The sequence below is a fragment of the Battus philenor genome, unplaced genomic scaffold (assembly GCF_028537555.1).
Source record: "Battus philenor isolate CCGP_79_NKW_IND1 unplaced genomic scaffold, ilBatPhil1.0.hap1 SCAF_27, whole genome shotgun sequence".
NCBI lineage: Eukaryota > Metazoa > Arthropoda > Insecta > Lepidoptera > Papilionidae > Battus > Battus philenor.
The window spans coordinates 5,261,546-5,278,297 of NW_027181690.1; the positions used below are offsets into that span (position 1 = coordinate 5,261,546).

The 16,752-nt window shown below is 32.7% G+C and overlaps 1 protein-coding gene across 5 annotated transcripts; it reads right to left on the bottom strand.

Moving 5' to 3' along the window:
• Window positions 1–15,563, bottom strand: Psi (P-element somatic inhibitor). 5 transcript variants are annotated; one of them, XM_068768783.1, is made up of 16 exons: window positions 15,366–15,563; window positions 14,965–15,086; window positions 13,320–13,474; window positions 11,625–11,757; window positions 11,102–11,240; window positions 10,567–10,695; window positions 10,324–10,491; window positions 10,068–10,198; window positions 9,073–9,148; window positions 7,657–7,813; window positions 6,766–6,926; window positions 6,034–6,207; window positions 5,537–5,717; window positions 5,097–5,275; window positions 3,920–4,092; window positions 1–1,018 (listed from the first exon to the last, which is right to left on the bottom strand). In XM_068768783.1, coding segments are annotated over exons 1-16 (2,163 nt in total). In that variant the 5' UTR covers window positions 15,450–15,563; the 3' UTR covers window positions 1–1,017. The 5 variants fall into 5 exon arrangements, with proteins under 5 accessions (XP_068624884.1, XP_068624885.1, XP_068624886.1 ...); XM_068768784.1 differs by having other exon boundaries at window positions 10,324–10,485; window positions 11,625–11,763; XM_068768785.1 differs by having other exon boundaries at window positions 7,657–7,801; window positions 11,625–11,763.
• Between the last annotated feature and the right edge of the window lie 1,189 nt (window positions 15,564–16,752).

A 16,752-nucleotide genomic window follows, 5' to 3' on the forward strand; every position in this document is an offset into this window, starting at 1 on the left:
TTCAATCAACATACACTTTATATCTTAATATTAATACATTGACTCGGGCAGTCCCGTAGACGATCTCGCGGTGCACCAAAGTCGCGAGTGTTTGAACAATTTTCTCGAGGAATGTAGGTCGACTTACATTGCCATGTTTTCTTTATTTTGTAATAGATACCTAAACTCAATTGTTATCAAAGCTAGATTGGTATTGATAAAATACATATTCTAATTTATGTAACTATAATGTTGTGTTCGACTTGTTAATAACCTAAGTGAGCCCAAGAGAGGTCAAAGCCGCATATCCGATACTTAACCCTATTCTTAAATCTAAACATAATTCACGTTAAGTTATTTGAATGCAGAGAATTCGGTGTCTAGACTTGCGTTCGCTTTTGCTGTTAGGCAAGCATTGTAAAGCAATCGGCTCGTCCAGAACCTCGTCCTATACACTCAGGAAGCAAAAGTTACATACGAGAATTGACCCGATGAAGTCACACTATAAACATGTAGGTCTAATCACTCAATCAGTGCATTTACCTCGGCTCCTCGCAGCGGCGAAGTATCACTGTCACAATGCTTTCATTTTTTCCATTTCCGTCTCTCTAAAGCTCCGTCGGATCTTTCTGTTACATCTTTAAAGGCAGTGTGGCATTCTTTACTAAACCTGGACAGACTGGCATCACAAACATCAGTATCGACACAACACAATGAATCAGGTAATGTACAATCAAAGGGCTATATTAATATGCACAGAATAGACCACACAGCCATGAGCACGAATCAACAAAACGTCAAGTTTGCAAAGTAAAAACATTTATAATCTCTCATTGACAACTTGGATACGAAACTGCCTAGAACCCACAAGAAATAAACCAATGATATGTTAGTAAAGTGGTTGTAAAGTGAAATTATTTATTGCGGGTCGGACGATTTTGCCCGTTAGCTAGTCGAAACAGATTTACTTAAAGTAAGGTTACAAGCTAATATGGAGAAGTCTCTTCCGGGACACGTACAGGCTCGTTCTTCCGGTGTTCTGTAATCAGACAAACAAAAAACATGGCAACATTCTTGATAATATATGTGTTTAGCTTTCTCGAGAACAGGCAACCCCAGCACAGTCGAGCCTACATCTGCAACACTACACACTAAGACATTGTTTTACAACATTTCTCACAGCCGCGTTCTACACAAAATGTATTTGTGGACATTATATATCTAAATATATATACCTATCATAAAAATCATATTCATATATCACATCATATTGACATATCCAACTCATGCAAAATACTGAAAAGGAATTTATCAATCATTATAACATGCTATATTGTTGGACAATAAATTACACCTAACAATTTTTACAAGTTAAAATATATTTAAATTGTAAACTATATCTTAAAAAGCAATTAAGCAAACATGCACTGACCTAAATGGAACACACAATTTAAAAAACTAATTTCACTGAACCAATCATTATAAATAAATCTATATATATTAAATAGTATGACATTTTAAAAACTGTTGTATGCTTACAGGAAAAGAGTTACGGGCAAAAAGTTTCAACTTCAATACAATGACAGTAACACCAAAAAAACTAAGAAATAAAATTTCAGCACCTAAGATTAATGTCAAATATATAATGACAAGTGATAATAGACTTATAGTACTTATTTGATTTGTGGCACACAAAGACCTATAGAAAGTCGTCTTGGCTCTGTTTTGTAGAACATTGTCTTAATCACACAGTGCTCTGACAGCTTATTAACTGGGATAGTCAAAGTGTATACTTTATACTAAATACCTTGGATTATATAAAAGAAAATATTATTACACATCTCTATGAAGTATAGTGAATTAGCATTCCTTTTATATCAAATTTCGTAAAAGTTAATAGTTGCCAGTACATTTAAAAATCCAAAAACATCAAAATATTTATGGTAAAGTATTATATGGTCTTCCTATTTACTGTGGCAAGTCAATGAACAGTATTCTGCAAAAGCTATTTTTTACTTTCGTAATAACGCTAATATCTTTAACCCCAAAGTGAGGACGAAGTGGGGACATAGATACTTGCATCCATAGAATGGACATTGAAAAGTATACAGATATTTAAGTCTGTCTGAAGCAAATATACATATAATTCGTAATGCCATTTCAAAATGGTTGTATACGAAAACAATAAGAAACAAGCACACAACATCAACATAGCAACACAAAAACACAGTTCACCTGGTGTTAAGTGATAACTGCCATCCAAGTGTTGCATAAAAAATTATTTTTGATTAGAGAAACAATTCACAGCTCCATCTTTGTTTTTTTATCCATGTAGTCTGCCAAACTATATATCTTACATGAATTAGTTGTTAATCGTCACACATCTAATTGAATTTGCTTAACAAATGTCTCTCTGTTTTAATTAATCTTCATGGCAATAATTGTTATCTGTTGATAAGATTTTTTTAAACCATTTTACTTGCTATGTATCAATGATGAATTCTTATCTGTGCAGACATCACCAAAAATAAACAAAAGATATACATAAGGGTTTTTTAATTACTTTTATGTGGTCCTCTCGCGAAATGATTACAGTGGTCTATAAAAATTATTAACACACATACTAAAATTTAAACATAATCAGCTCCTAAATTGACCTTTCTTTACACAGAGAGAAAGATATTATCGCATAAAAAAAGAATTTAAATTTTGTAAAGATTTATGTATTTTTGGGAAAGACGTAATATTTAGGACATAAGTAGGAGAATACACTAATGACCACAATAAGTCCCTTAATTTTTTTTAAAGTAAATCTTCAAATCAATTTTAATTTTTTACTTATATTTGACACAATTGGTGACCACTGCTCTATGGCATTAAATATAAGAAATTATTAGAAATAACAATTTTGTAACAGATATATCACATTTAATGATATTACATTACAAACATTAAAGCATATGATTCACAAGACACTACATTGTTCAGAATATTACAGTTGTTTTAGTGTTATGTATAAAAATATTGAAACAGAAAATTTAGTAAATATAATTGCCATATAATTTGAAGGGCAATTATTTGATACCAAACAAAATAAAATGTACTTAAAGCCCGATATCAAATATTTTATTATGACTGAATTTTAGTTTGTTAAGTATTGAAACAAAACAAAATTATTCTAAACAAGTCTTTAAATTTATAGACCGGTATTTGTGATATTTTATTATGACCACCACACACACACATATATATATATATATATATATATATATATATATATATATATATATATATAAAATCTTTTGTTTTTAACATTTTGAGTAATTTATGAAACAGTAAGTTGATTCAATGTGATGCTTGTAAATGTGGTAGGTTTCTGTTTTTAGAAACTTTAACAAAAATCTGTATGCAATCTGTCTGTAAAAATCACTTGAATAGACATGGAAGTTATTTCCAATATTAGGATATTATTTCAGATATCCAAAATAGCACAAAACACACAAAGACACAAAACCTACCATATATTAATCTATAAGCATATGCATATTTAAGTTAGAAAATTGGCATGTGAATAAGACATGAGTGAATAGACATTTTATAAGCTTCTATAGCAAAACAAGTTTACCGTTTACGCTTAAAACGCTTAAAATAATATAAAAACTATTTTGATAAAGCTCTTTAACCCTTTCGCTACTAAGGTCGCCTATAAACGACATCTATGTAATGGGCCTGAGCCTACGAGGGTCGCTTATAGACGACACCAGTGTATAACACTTGGCCTTTTACCATGAGCCCTACAATGTTTTTATTTTCACGCATAATGTACAACGAAACATTTTATCGGCGTCACTTCAAGGAAGCACACTGCTGTAGCGATAGGGTTAATGTCAATGCTGAGTATTTGGACAGTGAGTTAAATTAATCTTAGGCTAAAACTTACCACTGCTGGTGCTCGGGCGCCGGCGGATACGGGTACGGAGCGTATCCGGGGTACACGGGAGCCCCGGGTGGATACATTGGGTAATGCGCGTTGTACGGCATGGGCGTGGGCGCCGGTGACTGCGCCGCAGGCGATGGAGTTGGCGCAGCCGTCGACGTCGGCGTAGGTTGCTGCTGTTATATTTTTATACATTCAAATATAACAAATATAACAGATATTTTCTTATTCTACATCTTATTTTGTTTAACTTGGTTTGTACTCCTGTCCAAGTGGCATTCGCAAACTCCACCGATGTCAGAGTATAAGGCGCAAAGGGCGCTTAGCGGAAAACTTCTTTTAAAATATAAAATTTAGAATATATGTTTTAAATAGACTTTGGAATAAATCAAAATTTAAGAACAACATATGTTTTAAGCCAACTATTAACAATAACAGATGACAGGCATATTCAGACTAAGTATAATCAATTAAATCTAAGTACTTATGTATTTGTTACTTAAATTAGTAAGGAATACATAAGTAATATAGACACTTAGTGCATCAACTATGATAGTAAAAGAAACAGTCAAGCAATTAGTGATAAGAAAAATAGCAAATAAAATATAATCTAAAAAGCTAATTTATCCTGATAGTGTAAGAGGTGTCTACCGATTCATGGTATAGGATGTTAGGCTGGACAATAAAAAAATCTGTTTTATGGCTAAAAGAAAAGTTTCTGCTTGGGCCTCATATATACCGCATTGAACATGAATCTGCTATTTTTTGTCAAGGGCAAAGCCAGTTGTCCCTTGTAATTTACATTCCTAGTATTTCATTTTCTCACTGAATTGATCAAGGAAAAAGCTATATTAATTTAGCGCTACGTTAATAGCGCTAAATTCATTCATCACTGAATTAAGGCCACCAAGCTCTTAGGTGGCTGTGCCATTCCATAGATGAAGAGCAATTCACTTTAGTTATTGCGGTCGAAACCAGAAAATGATAATTTTAATGTAGTGCTAACGAAAGCGATGTACCGCACACCATGCCAGAGCTCATGCTCTTTTTTCCTCAGCCCCCACCTCGTCGCGCTTTCTTGAGGCGCGAAACAGTGGCTTCGGTAGAAATTTGCATAGCGGTGTAACCAACGATCACCAATTCAAAATGTATCAGTTTCTTTCTAACACAAAATATTTACCTTGAGCTTTATCTGTGCTTCAATGGCCTCCGCTTCTTTCATCTTGCCAATACTACGGTAATACTCTGCCCACTGCGCACTGTAGTCCGTGCCGCCGGAGTTCGAACCACCGGATCCGCCTGAACCGCCGCTGGTGTTGGTAGCAGCTGTGGGCGTGTTTGTTGTGACCACAGCTGAAACTGTTGAAAGAAATGATACTTGTAACCTATCATTTATTTACATATTACTAGTGTAAACATTAGGTTTGTAAAATGGTTTTGAACGGAATATACATATTACAAATTGACGACAGAATAGTTATTACTGGAACATTAATATCCTTCTTAAGGTCATCAGAAGATGCAGGTATACATCCTGCTTTAAATTATTATAGTTTATGTAGGTCATAATCTATTTGAAGTATTAACTTACATTTGGTAATAAATACTTAATGTCTGTACCTGATTGCTGCTGCTGCTGTTGCTGCTGCTGTTGTTGTTGTTGCTGCTGCTGTTGGTGTTGTTGTTTGGCCTGTTGCTCGACAGCCTCAGCCTCTCGCATCAAACCCAATGAACGATAATAGTCAATCCATTGCTGTGAGTAATCCGGTTGACCCGTAATGGGGTTAATGTTTACTTGTTGCTGTACAAAAAATACATAAATTCATTTAATTACAGAACACTATTTATTTCTGTAAGCGATCAGTTAGAAAATTCGTATCTTTATATATAAAGTTTGATAAAATTTCAAATTATTATCGATTTTAAATAAATTCAGCCCCAAACAAATGTTTTATTGACATAAAATAAATGTATGACGCAATCAGTAATTTTCTTAATATTTGTCAGAGTAGTACTCCAGTGATGTAATTTTAAAGTGTGATATCAGCACCATTAATTTGTTGGTTGATGTGCTCAGGTTATGACTATATTTTATGGTAGTGGTTATTTATGTGTACCTGTGGTTGTTGCTGTGAGGAGGGTTGGTGCCAGTGAGGGTTGTAGCCCCATGCCGGCGGGCCAGGAGCAGGACCTTGGCTGCCGTACATATCACCGCCGTTGCCCGGGCCTCCGCCCGCAGTAGCGCCACCACCATTGCCGCCGCCGTTGCCTTCTTGGATGAAGTTCACTGGCTGCACAACAATACATATATGACATGACAAGTCTATTTTTTCAGTTATTTATAACATGAATAATGAATCTATTAAACTAAATTAATTATTATTGCCACTTAACAACTATTTTTTTACTTTGACAGGGTTAGTATTGGTTCTATTGTTTTAAACCTACACTATTTTTATGATAAGCATTTAACCAATACATATCATAATTTCTAATTATTTTTATTTTTCATTCCAAAGAATCATGGTAAGCCCCCAACAGGGTAGACCAACAACATAGTTACAGTCGCAGGAAGTCTCTAGATGCAGTGCAAGACTGGTCATTGTGGCAATCATTGGTAAAAAAAAGCCTATGCCTTGCAGTGGTGGTCGTCTATCGGCTGATATAAAAAAACCCTTAAACCTAAAATGAGTATGATTAGCAACATTTACATCTTTGTCAGTCATTCTTTTTAAAAACAGTACTTGCTAGTGGAATATCTTTTAGATTGGAAAGCTAATTATTGTAAACTAACTTAAATTATAAGGATTACTATTGAAAAATTCAATAAGATTATTATTTACTCTTACCATGCCAACTTTCTCCATGATAATGCGCTTGCAATGTTCGACAGCTTCTGGATGTCCCCTGATGTAGAACGTACGGTTATTGCGGTCGTTGCCCTGGGCACGTCGGTCCAGCTCGCAGTGAGCGCCAGACTGTGCATTAATTTGCTTTATCACCTCTCCGCCTAAATTAAAAAAAAATTTGTTAATGATTGCAACAGGTACCATTTAATGTTTTTTCTAGATATTTGAGATTTTATTTTTTTACAATAATAAAACACATCATTTTCACAATACCTTTAATACAATACACGCTTGATGATCACTACAAAAATCTACATCTTCATAACAGGATTTTTTTACAAGTGTCTCAAATTGAGTTAAAATTCAGAGCTTTTTATATATACATGCGCATGCTCTTTTAAATCTCTGCTCGCAACGTTGATAGGTTAAGAAAAATTGGCTAGAACTCTATTGCTCTTTTAAATTATAGTTAACAATTTTTCATGCCTACATTATAATATCAATCATGTAAATGAGTCAACAAACCCAGTTGTATGCATTTCGATCAGTTAAACTCTTTAATGCTACAAGATTTATTAACAGTACACTTTAAAATTTAGATTTAAAATTAAGCAATGGAAGGTCTAAAATATGTTGTGGAACTTTATTATTTATGTGAACACCCAGACAAGTATGTACTTATAACATTCTGACGAACCAATACCTTGAAAATTTTTGTTTTATATGAAATGCCAGGTTGTCTTATAAATTCTCCCGTATAATTTTTAATACGATAATGTTTTATTGATCAATTTTGCCTTAAAAAAAAACTGATTTTTATATGTATAAATTTAAAATAGTACAATATTTAAAGCCGAATATCATCATAAAACTTGAAACTGTATATCTCACCCCTTCCGATGATGAGTCCGCACTTGACGTTGGATACGGTGAAGGTGACGCGCATGTCGGGCTGTTCTTGCCACTGGTAGTCGCGCTGCTCGGCGCTGCGCTCGCCGTTACGAGCACCGCCACGCCCGCGCCCCGAGCGCGCCTCCTGCTCGCGACGCTATTTAGCAATGCATTCCTCTATGTCTCCTGAATCTCATCACCATCTACATGCACTACACACATCGTCCTTGCCAAACCAACATCTACGTACCAAAACTGTACCCGACTCGTCGAATAAAAATATTTATTTAAAATAAATTTTTGAACATTAACAAGAAACCAAATCTATGATTACACTGGGAGCTAATATATTGAAAAAAAGAAACCATGAAATTTGCCATCAAACTATGAAGGCAATGTCTATAGTCATAAGCTGACAGCTCTACTAAACCCTGCTTCACAACCTTGACCGCGTCCGGTCACAGGGGTTATTGGTTATTGTCTTTTAAACAAACATCTGTTTACTTTAGATATTATGATGATTCCATGTGGAAGGCTTGCCTGGAAAGGGATCATGAGAGTTATATCCCACAGGGCCCCCCACCAAACTTCACCAGGGTACCTTCACGGGATCATTGGCGTTAAGGGTCTGATGGAATTTCTCGAGGAGTTGACTTTACTAGATAAAGCGAACCATGACGTAAAATGAGCGCTATATCGTTTAGTTGCGAAAACCAGACTAATGTGAAATGATCTTTTAATTAATTACACTGTCAAGTATCCAGTATAAGACATACATTGCTCAGCAACCTAATCAGTCAATAGTAAAAAATACAAATATTTGTTTTTATTGGTTTGACAACAACAATGTTTGATTGACGAAGTACAAACATACTTCATCAATTCTTTTGTCTAGTAAAATATAAAATATTTTAAGGCTCTTAAGGATGAAAGGTTGTGGATAATATTCTTATTAATAAATAATGATAAAATTGGAGTATATAGATCGAACTTTTTATAATTGGCACCAAAAGACTATTTAACAGATTAATTTATACTAGAAATAAACTACATCTCTGAATCTATAGATTCCAGAAACATCACTAAATGGATTTAATATTTTTAAAATATATATGTACATGCCACAACCATTTCATATAAAATCATTTTATAATTTAACATTGCATACATATTTGCCTTAACTGCAAAAAATAAAGACTAATCATGCAATGTAAACATATATTTACTTTACTGATGAAAGCGCTAGAGACAAAGTTCTTGACAAATAAAACTATAATAATAGAGAGAAGACGAAAGAAAATAATAACAATAAAATGTGCACATTCTTATTAGTTAGTAAAGTATCACCTTTGGAAGGCAGGGCCTCTGGTTAGGATATATCTAATAAACATATGAACCTTAGAAAAAATAGCTTACATTAACGCTGGCAATTAGATCCTCAATCATTTGCCTTGCTTGATCAACTTGGTGTGGCTTGCCTTGTAGATAGCATCTGGAAAGTGCAAATTATTTATCACCGTTTCCCAAAGACATAATTTGAACTTCTTCAAATTATTCATTGTTATTTTAACATAACAACCAATATAATTTACCAACCAGAATTTCTAGTTATCTACTTGAAAACTGCCTTTGGTTAAAAGGTAAGCACAGGTAAACAAAGCTATGGCATCTGTTTAGTAAGGCACATATTTATTTAAAGTCATCAACTATAGTGCTATCAACACCAGTACAGCCCAGGTTAAGTTTACACAGGTGGAGACAAGGGAGAATGTTGACCGCTTGCAGCGGTAGTGCTCAAACTCTTTTTCCGCGGGCCAAATCTCACCACATTTAATGTAGTTTGCCAGTTGCTATTTACAACTGTGCTTAGCCTAGAAATGCTTTATAGTAACTAAGCACATGCAATTCTTTTTTAGGAGCCTATGCTAACATATTTATTTAATTTACCAGGAAAACTGCCAAACTCTTAGCTTATTCAAATGGTCAATAGAGAGGGATTGATGCAAGGACCTTAACAAGAGGACTTTAGGCTATTACTCAAATCGTATTTAGTGTTTCATTCCAATATTTTATTTATAGTTTTTATGTGGATTAGACTTCAACTCTTTCAACTTCTGTAATAGGTAATAGATTGTAAATAAAAAAAATCATTGGAATGTGCAGCTTTGCTTGCTTTACCTTTTTTTCATTAAACACTAAAACAATAGTGTGGAAATATAAGAGTGTGTTTGAGATTGAAGAACCAGTCAGTTTAAAAAACTCTGGTAGGATATTTGATACTATATTAAGGGAAGAGTATGATATTGTAGATGACTTTTTATAGCCCACATTTTATTACATTGTTATGACTAAAGGGTATGTGAACATTAAAATAAAATTGTGTAATTTTGTAGAACAGGGTAATATTTTACCTCTTATCACCAGGTCCATCATCTCTCTCCTGATGGAACTGCACTCGGCAGCCAGTTTCCGCTTGAATTTTCTTTATCATATCACCGCCGCGACCAATCACGACACCAACAGCAATCTTTGGCACAAGTACCTAGAAGAAATATTTTTTAATTTTATTTGTATGTGTAAAAACAACTTGTTTAAACTATACATCATACTTTTCTTTGTTAAATTTTTTGGTTCCTTTGCTGTTAAGAGACAAGTAAAATTATTTACCTCTGTAGAATTGGCGCCAAGTCCATTGCCTTGATCTTGAGGGTAACCTTCATCATATTGTTGCCTTGGACCACCTTGCTGCATGTCCTTGTCGGCGAGGAGCTCATATACCAACTGTTTAGCGTGCTCCACTTTCGACGGATCACCGGAAATACGCAAAGGCTTTTCCTATTAAAAATAGATAACTTATTCACAATTTTATTTAACATATCAAATAATTTGCATTTCATTGTCTGTACTTACATATTCAGTGTTAGGCCCCTCTTGGATAACAACCATTTTAGCTCCAGATTGTTCTTGTAGCTGCTTAATAGTCTTGCCATTTTTGCCAATGATAAGACCGACCTTTGGGCCAGGAAGCATAATTTCCTCCTAAATTGAAAAAAAAAAATGTTAAAACAAATGTTGTCAAGTAACTTCTTAAATAACTAGCAAATTGATATTATGAATTAATAATTATTTTATTTTACACATATTGGTTAAATATAAGAACTTGGCAAGTAAGCTTAAAATATCTCTATACAAGTATGCATTTACATGAATTTTTGAACCACCAACTTGGAACTAATCTGCTGAGAAAAACCGGCCAGAAACTCAACTTTTTTTTAAAATGAAATTTGACTATGTTTTATGTATACATTATAATATTAATCTTGCAAATGAGTCAACAAATCAAATATACACAATTCTTTTAAAAACTCAAAGATTTGTTATCTTTTTGAAGATGAATTTTAGTGGCTACAAGTTTTTCTGTACTCCTTGTTTATGTGCGACTTACGGTTATAGCAAGACCACCGCCACCGCCAGGTCTCGGCATTGGCGGACCACCGCCACCAACACCTCCACCTCCCTGGCTGTCTTGATGTTGAGGTGCATTTTCTCGGCCTCGGTGATTTACAATCTGGTTGACCAGATCTCTGTTGATAAAAATTCTTTTGTAATTATTTATTACTTTATAAATCAATGTGGATGTCGTTAAAAGATCGTTTACTGGTCATTAAAAATATTTAAAAGAGGGTCCTAAACTAAAAATTTTATGTAAATAGATCATGTGTAAAATTTTTAATACTTGCATAAACTATTTTTTAAAACCTACTAAAAAATGACAGGATTATTTTGGTGATTATTTTATTGGTGTCATGTCTTTATGAGAATTGTTAAATAGTTTAAGGATGTGTAAAAAAGACAAAATCAAAATTTAAATAAGAACATTTCTTCTTTTTTATACTATTACACTTTTAATTAAATATATAACAAAAGAAAAGATGTGATATGAAATATTGACAATGGTATATACTTACTTAGCTCTAGCAATAGCTTCTCTAGAACCTGTAAGTGTACACAAACGATCAGGTTGACCACCTGAATCAGGAGCCATCTGGATCTTGCAACCAGATTCTGCTTGGAGTCGGGTTATCTGTTCACCTCCGCGACCTATGACTGAAAAATACCTCTTTTAGTTTAGGTCATTATATACATTATCTGTGTAAGCAATACTAACCTTTAATTTTTCTTTTATTGAATATGTTGTAATGCAAGGAAAAGCATTTATTTACTTTCAAGTAAACTTTTTAAAATAAACATACAATTGAGTATGATATTAGATTACAAATAATATATGATGATAGAAAATGTTAAAGAAGTTAAAGATAAAGGATCATTATTAAGGGATAAAACTTTATGTGAAAAACGTTAATGTGAAAACTTCTGCACCCAATAGTTAAATAAAAAGAAAACATTTTTTAGGATGTTTTAAGAGACATTACAAATTGAAAAACATTTACTCTAACTATAAACTAAGGAGTACGTAAAAGTGAACATAAAATAAATTTGATCGAGTTTTTTGTGGTCTTTTATCAAATGTGGCTTGTAAGTAGCCAGCCCTGTGAGGGATGTGTGATGCTTTGAAATTAATACTAGTTTCAATAAAATTGGCCTCTTCTGGGATATTTTTCTTGCTGGGAGTGATTACTATTTAAGATTTAAGTAAGGAAATTGAGCTCCCATATAATGTTGTCCCTTTGTACAAAATAAATGTCTATGTGGGTTCCAAAGGGGCGATGGACCCTAAGTGAGTAAGGTATTTTTTTGTAATACTATCTCACATTTTTTCATACAGTGGTTAAAGCAACTCAAAATCCCAGTAGTATTATCTGTGTAATGGAAAAGATAATTTATATTGTAATTTTATTTTTACCAGCAACACACTTGATAAGCTTAAAAATTTATTGCATGATAATTCAAATACATTATATGCAAGATTGGTGTAAAGTCTTTTTAATATATTCGATGCCCGAACAAAAAGTCTTTTAATAAATATTTTTTTATTTATTAACAGTAAAAATAAACAAAAATTTATGCAATTTGAATCTAACGACTAACTAATCATCCAGAGAGCTAAGTGTTGACAGACCAACTTCTTACATTGGCAAATATTGCCCAACATCTGAAGAGACATAACACTAAATACGTGAAATAATGTAGAATGTCTGTTTGAAAAGGGAGAGGCTTCACTGGAAAAACAGGACAGAACAAGAGAGTTTGAAGTGATCGTGATGTACACCACACAAATCATCAGCTTGTTATAACTTTCCATAGACTTAATAAAATATGAAACTATTGTGGGCAATTGTGTATGGTATTACAATAACCTCACATGTAATATCTCTTAATTATCTTGCAATGAATTTATAAAGTTCACATAGCAAAAAGTTGTCCAAAAATTCTCATACTGTGGAAAGATTTTTTTTAGTAATAATAGAGAGCTTGAGACTGAAAAAATTGTGTTTAGAACCACCTTAGCTTGAAGTTGAATGATGCTTTACAGGAGGGTTCAGTCTGCCCAGTTTGCACAGTATTATGCTCTATTAGCATTCTACCAATGGGAATTTAAATGATCTCATGAGGATTGTAATATAAATAAATGAATTTATATAGTCAGTAGACTGATTGTGGATCAGTGTACAAGGAAAGAAGAAGTGCAATCTGAAACTCACTTAATCCAACCATTTTATCAGGTACCCTGATGTAATCATTTATCTGCTGATCCTGCATGATATTAGGCGGACCGCTGGCAGGCGGGGCTGGTGGAGGATTCGACGCCGCAATGCGCGCCGCCGCCGCCGCTACTGCTGCTACTGTTGCTGTGGCACTGTACAATAATATAAAAAATGTACCACCTTAAGTCATCATGGTTACCTGTAGGGAAACCCTATACTTTTCAGTATCTATCTGCTGATATGATAATGATGGACATATTTGAGTAGCGGTAGCTTAACGGTCAAAAACTGCAACATATAATCCTAGTTTTTGGAATTCAAGAATATGGTTGTAAAACATCACTATTGTATAAAAATATTTAAGTACAAAACAAACACAATAAAGCTGAAATGTTATTACATTGTGTATAAATAATAATTTCAAAAATCTGCAGAATTTATGAATTCCATCATTTCACACCAGGTCTTTGATGATTATGACATGTGTTCTCTTTAAAGGAGTTTACTCCACAGTAGACTGCTCTTTTAAACATATTTTTGTAGGCAAATAAAAAGAATGGATCATTGTAGAGGGCATCAACAACCATAAAGAAAGTAAAGATGCATTTACATACAGTTACTTGTGATAGGCAATAGTATAATTTTCCTTTATGAACTTCTCAATGAAACAAGACAGTTCATCTTTTTATTGATTTGGCTTTCAATATCTTTAACATTGTTGAACGACAAGTCACATGTAAATTTAATTAATCCAAAAATGTTTAAATAGGAAGTATAAAGGACAATAATAAATATGCAAAGGACAAAAGTATTATCACTAACCAATGAGATAAGTTGTACTTTTTTCTGGTATTATCTCTAGAGAATATCTTACACCTAACTATACATAAGTGCTCTAATATGAGACTGCATAATCATCTGTATGTTTACATAGAAATCAAATTCATCAAGAAAGAACTTTTACAGGGCAAACTTTTAAACAAACTTTTTATCTATACATTTTCATGGTAAACCTATTTTAAAATTTCTAAAGTGTAGTATTTCAATATAGTACAAAGAAAGAACATGAATATTTTACACAACAATAATAAACAAATATTAAATGGGCCCTGGAAGCAAATGTTCATTTTATTTCTTCACTTATCCACTTGCTATCTATACATACATTCTGAAATAGATTTCTACATATTTGTGAAAAATAATATTATATATACACCACTGTCTATGTTCCTGTTAATATTCAATTTGTTGTTTCAGTATATCAACTCTAAAACCATTATATATTGAAAAAAATGCATGTTGTATTGTTGTGAAAGTGTTAATCACTCAATAAGCATAAACATGTTACTATAAAACTTTTACAGCAATTTACTTTTAAACTAATGTAGATTCTGTCAAATAATAGATAGCTTAGATTTTAAAATACAAGAAGTTCTTAAATTTCTCTAAAGAAAATTAGTGTATTATCAATAACTATAATTAAAACTAAACATATTTAGTTTCTATTTAAAATTTAGCATTAAAGTTAGTTATGAAATGTTATTTTTCATTAATACTGCGAAAATTATAATAAATTTAACACATGTGTTGTTTTAGTAAACAGCTTTACGAAAGTAAATTACCAAAGTTCATAATTACAAACCTCATTGATTGTTGTTGCTGTTGTGGAAACCCGGAATCTACTGGCGCCAATTTCTTTGCACTCGGTTCCGGTCCTTCTTCTAGGGGTCTCTTACTTCCTCCTCCTCCAATTTTCGCCGCAATCTGCATCAAAGTTTGAGTATTATATCCTAATACTCAAAAAATAACGTTCTTAAGCATCACTTAATTGTTAGCAACGAAACGCCAAATTAAAAAGTAGGTTATACAACGTACTGGTCGGATACGTGACAGGGGATAGACATTTGTGAATAAAAAGAGGGTAATTGAACAGTCAAATTATTATTGAAATTATACAAACGCGGTACGATTGAAATATTTATTTATTGAAAATACAATGGGATGATGTCAAAGGAACGATTATGCAGATATCTGTACACTCACCAAGCTAGCACGTTGCACAGCAGCCGCAAATCCCCCCGTTTGGCTATTATTCTGGAGCGTAGCCATAGAAGAATAATCACTCATGTTTGATTTAAGTGTACATTCAACAACGGAATACGGCAGCCATTAATAATGGATCGAGAGATCCGAAAATTACAGGACTCGCCTCGCCACTTGCGAGAAAGACGCGCACCATAAACAGAAAGAAAGGGCTAGACGTAATAGTTTGGGCGGAAAAACACTATACTCTGTGATCATACAGCCATATTATTATCGTTAAAAAAATTATGCATTATTCAACAATTTATAAATTATAAAAGTTTTCATACGATATTTCATAAAAGTTTTGAAAACAGAAACAATAATATCAAAAACTTTTAGATAATATTGATTTACGTCGTTTTAAAAATATTATACTGGATTAAAAAGTTTCTTCAACATTAAACATCATTATAAGTTTCTATATTTCCTGCTAAATAACTATTACATTATTTATTAGGACGAAAAATTAATTTGTTTATGCTGACACAAAGCGTAAAATATATTCAGATTAAGGAAAACAACAATCTCCTCAACCATTATTAAATAAATTTGCAGCTCATTAATGAAATAATAAGAGTTCAGTATTACCGTTAAAATAAACCATGTTATTTATTACACTAACTACCTTATAACGCAAATTACACAAAATTTGATTTTTTCCATTTATAGGTGCTTTTTGTCTGTGTTCTTAAAGCATTGTTTAAAACGCTAATAAACATGAATAAATGTATAAGTCTGCTGTAGGACTTTGAGTAAAATTTACAAAAAAAGACATATTCATGTATACGTACAAATCACCTAATTATCATTTATACGTATCAAACTTGCATGATAATAAAAATGCGCTACGTGGACTATCACGTATTTACATATATTGATTATTGTAAGTTTGGTATAAAAATATGTTTCATATAATATTTTTATAACGGCTATTTAGTATTATTAATTTAGGTAACTCTTTATTGTACAGCAAGTTCATGAAAAGATATAAATCAAAAAAAAAAATAATAAAAGAAGAAAAGAGCGATCATAACGTAATACTTTCGTACGTACATATAATATTTATTTTGGTGACTAAACGCAATGTTATGCTGCCCGCTTAATGTATATCATAAAGTTCTCGGAGTCATTTTTTAGTCCTTGAACTACGTTTTACATTTTAAGGCTGTTGAAATTGAATGATAATGAAGTATGCGATAATTCGATTTTTTCATAAACCTAAACTTACCTGACCTGATATCTTACAGGATTAACCCAAAAAATTAAATAATCTGACTGAATCTCTGGAAATTCGGTATAAAAACATAGAACATTTTATAACGTGCATTTCTTTGCTATTATACTA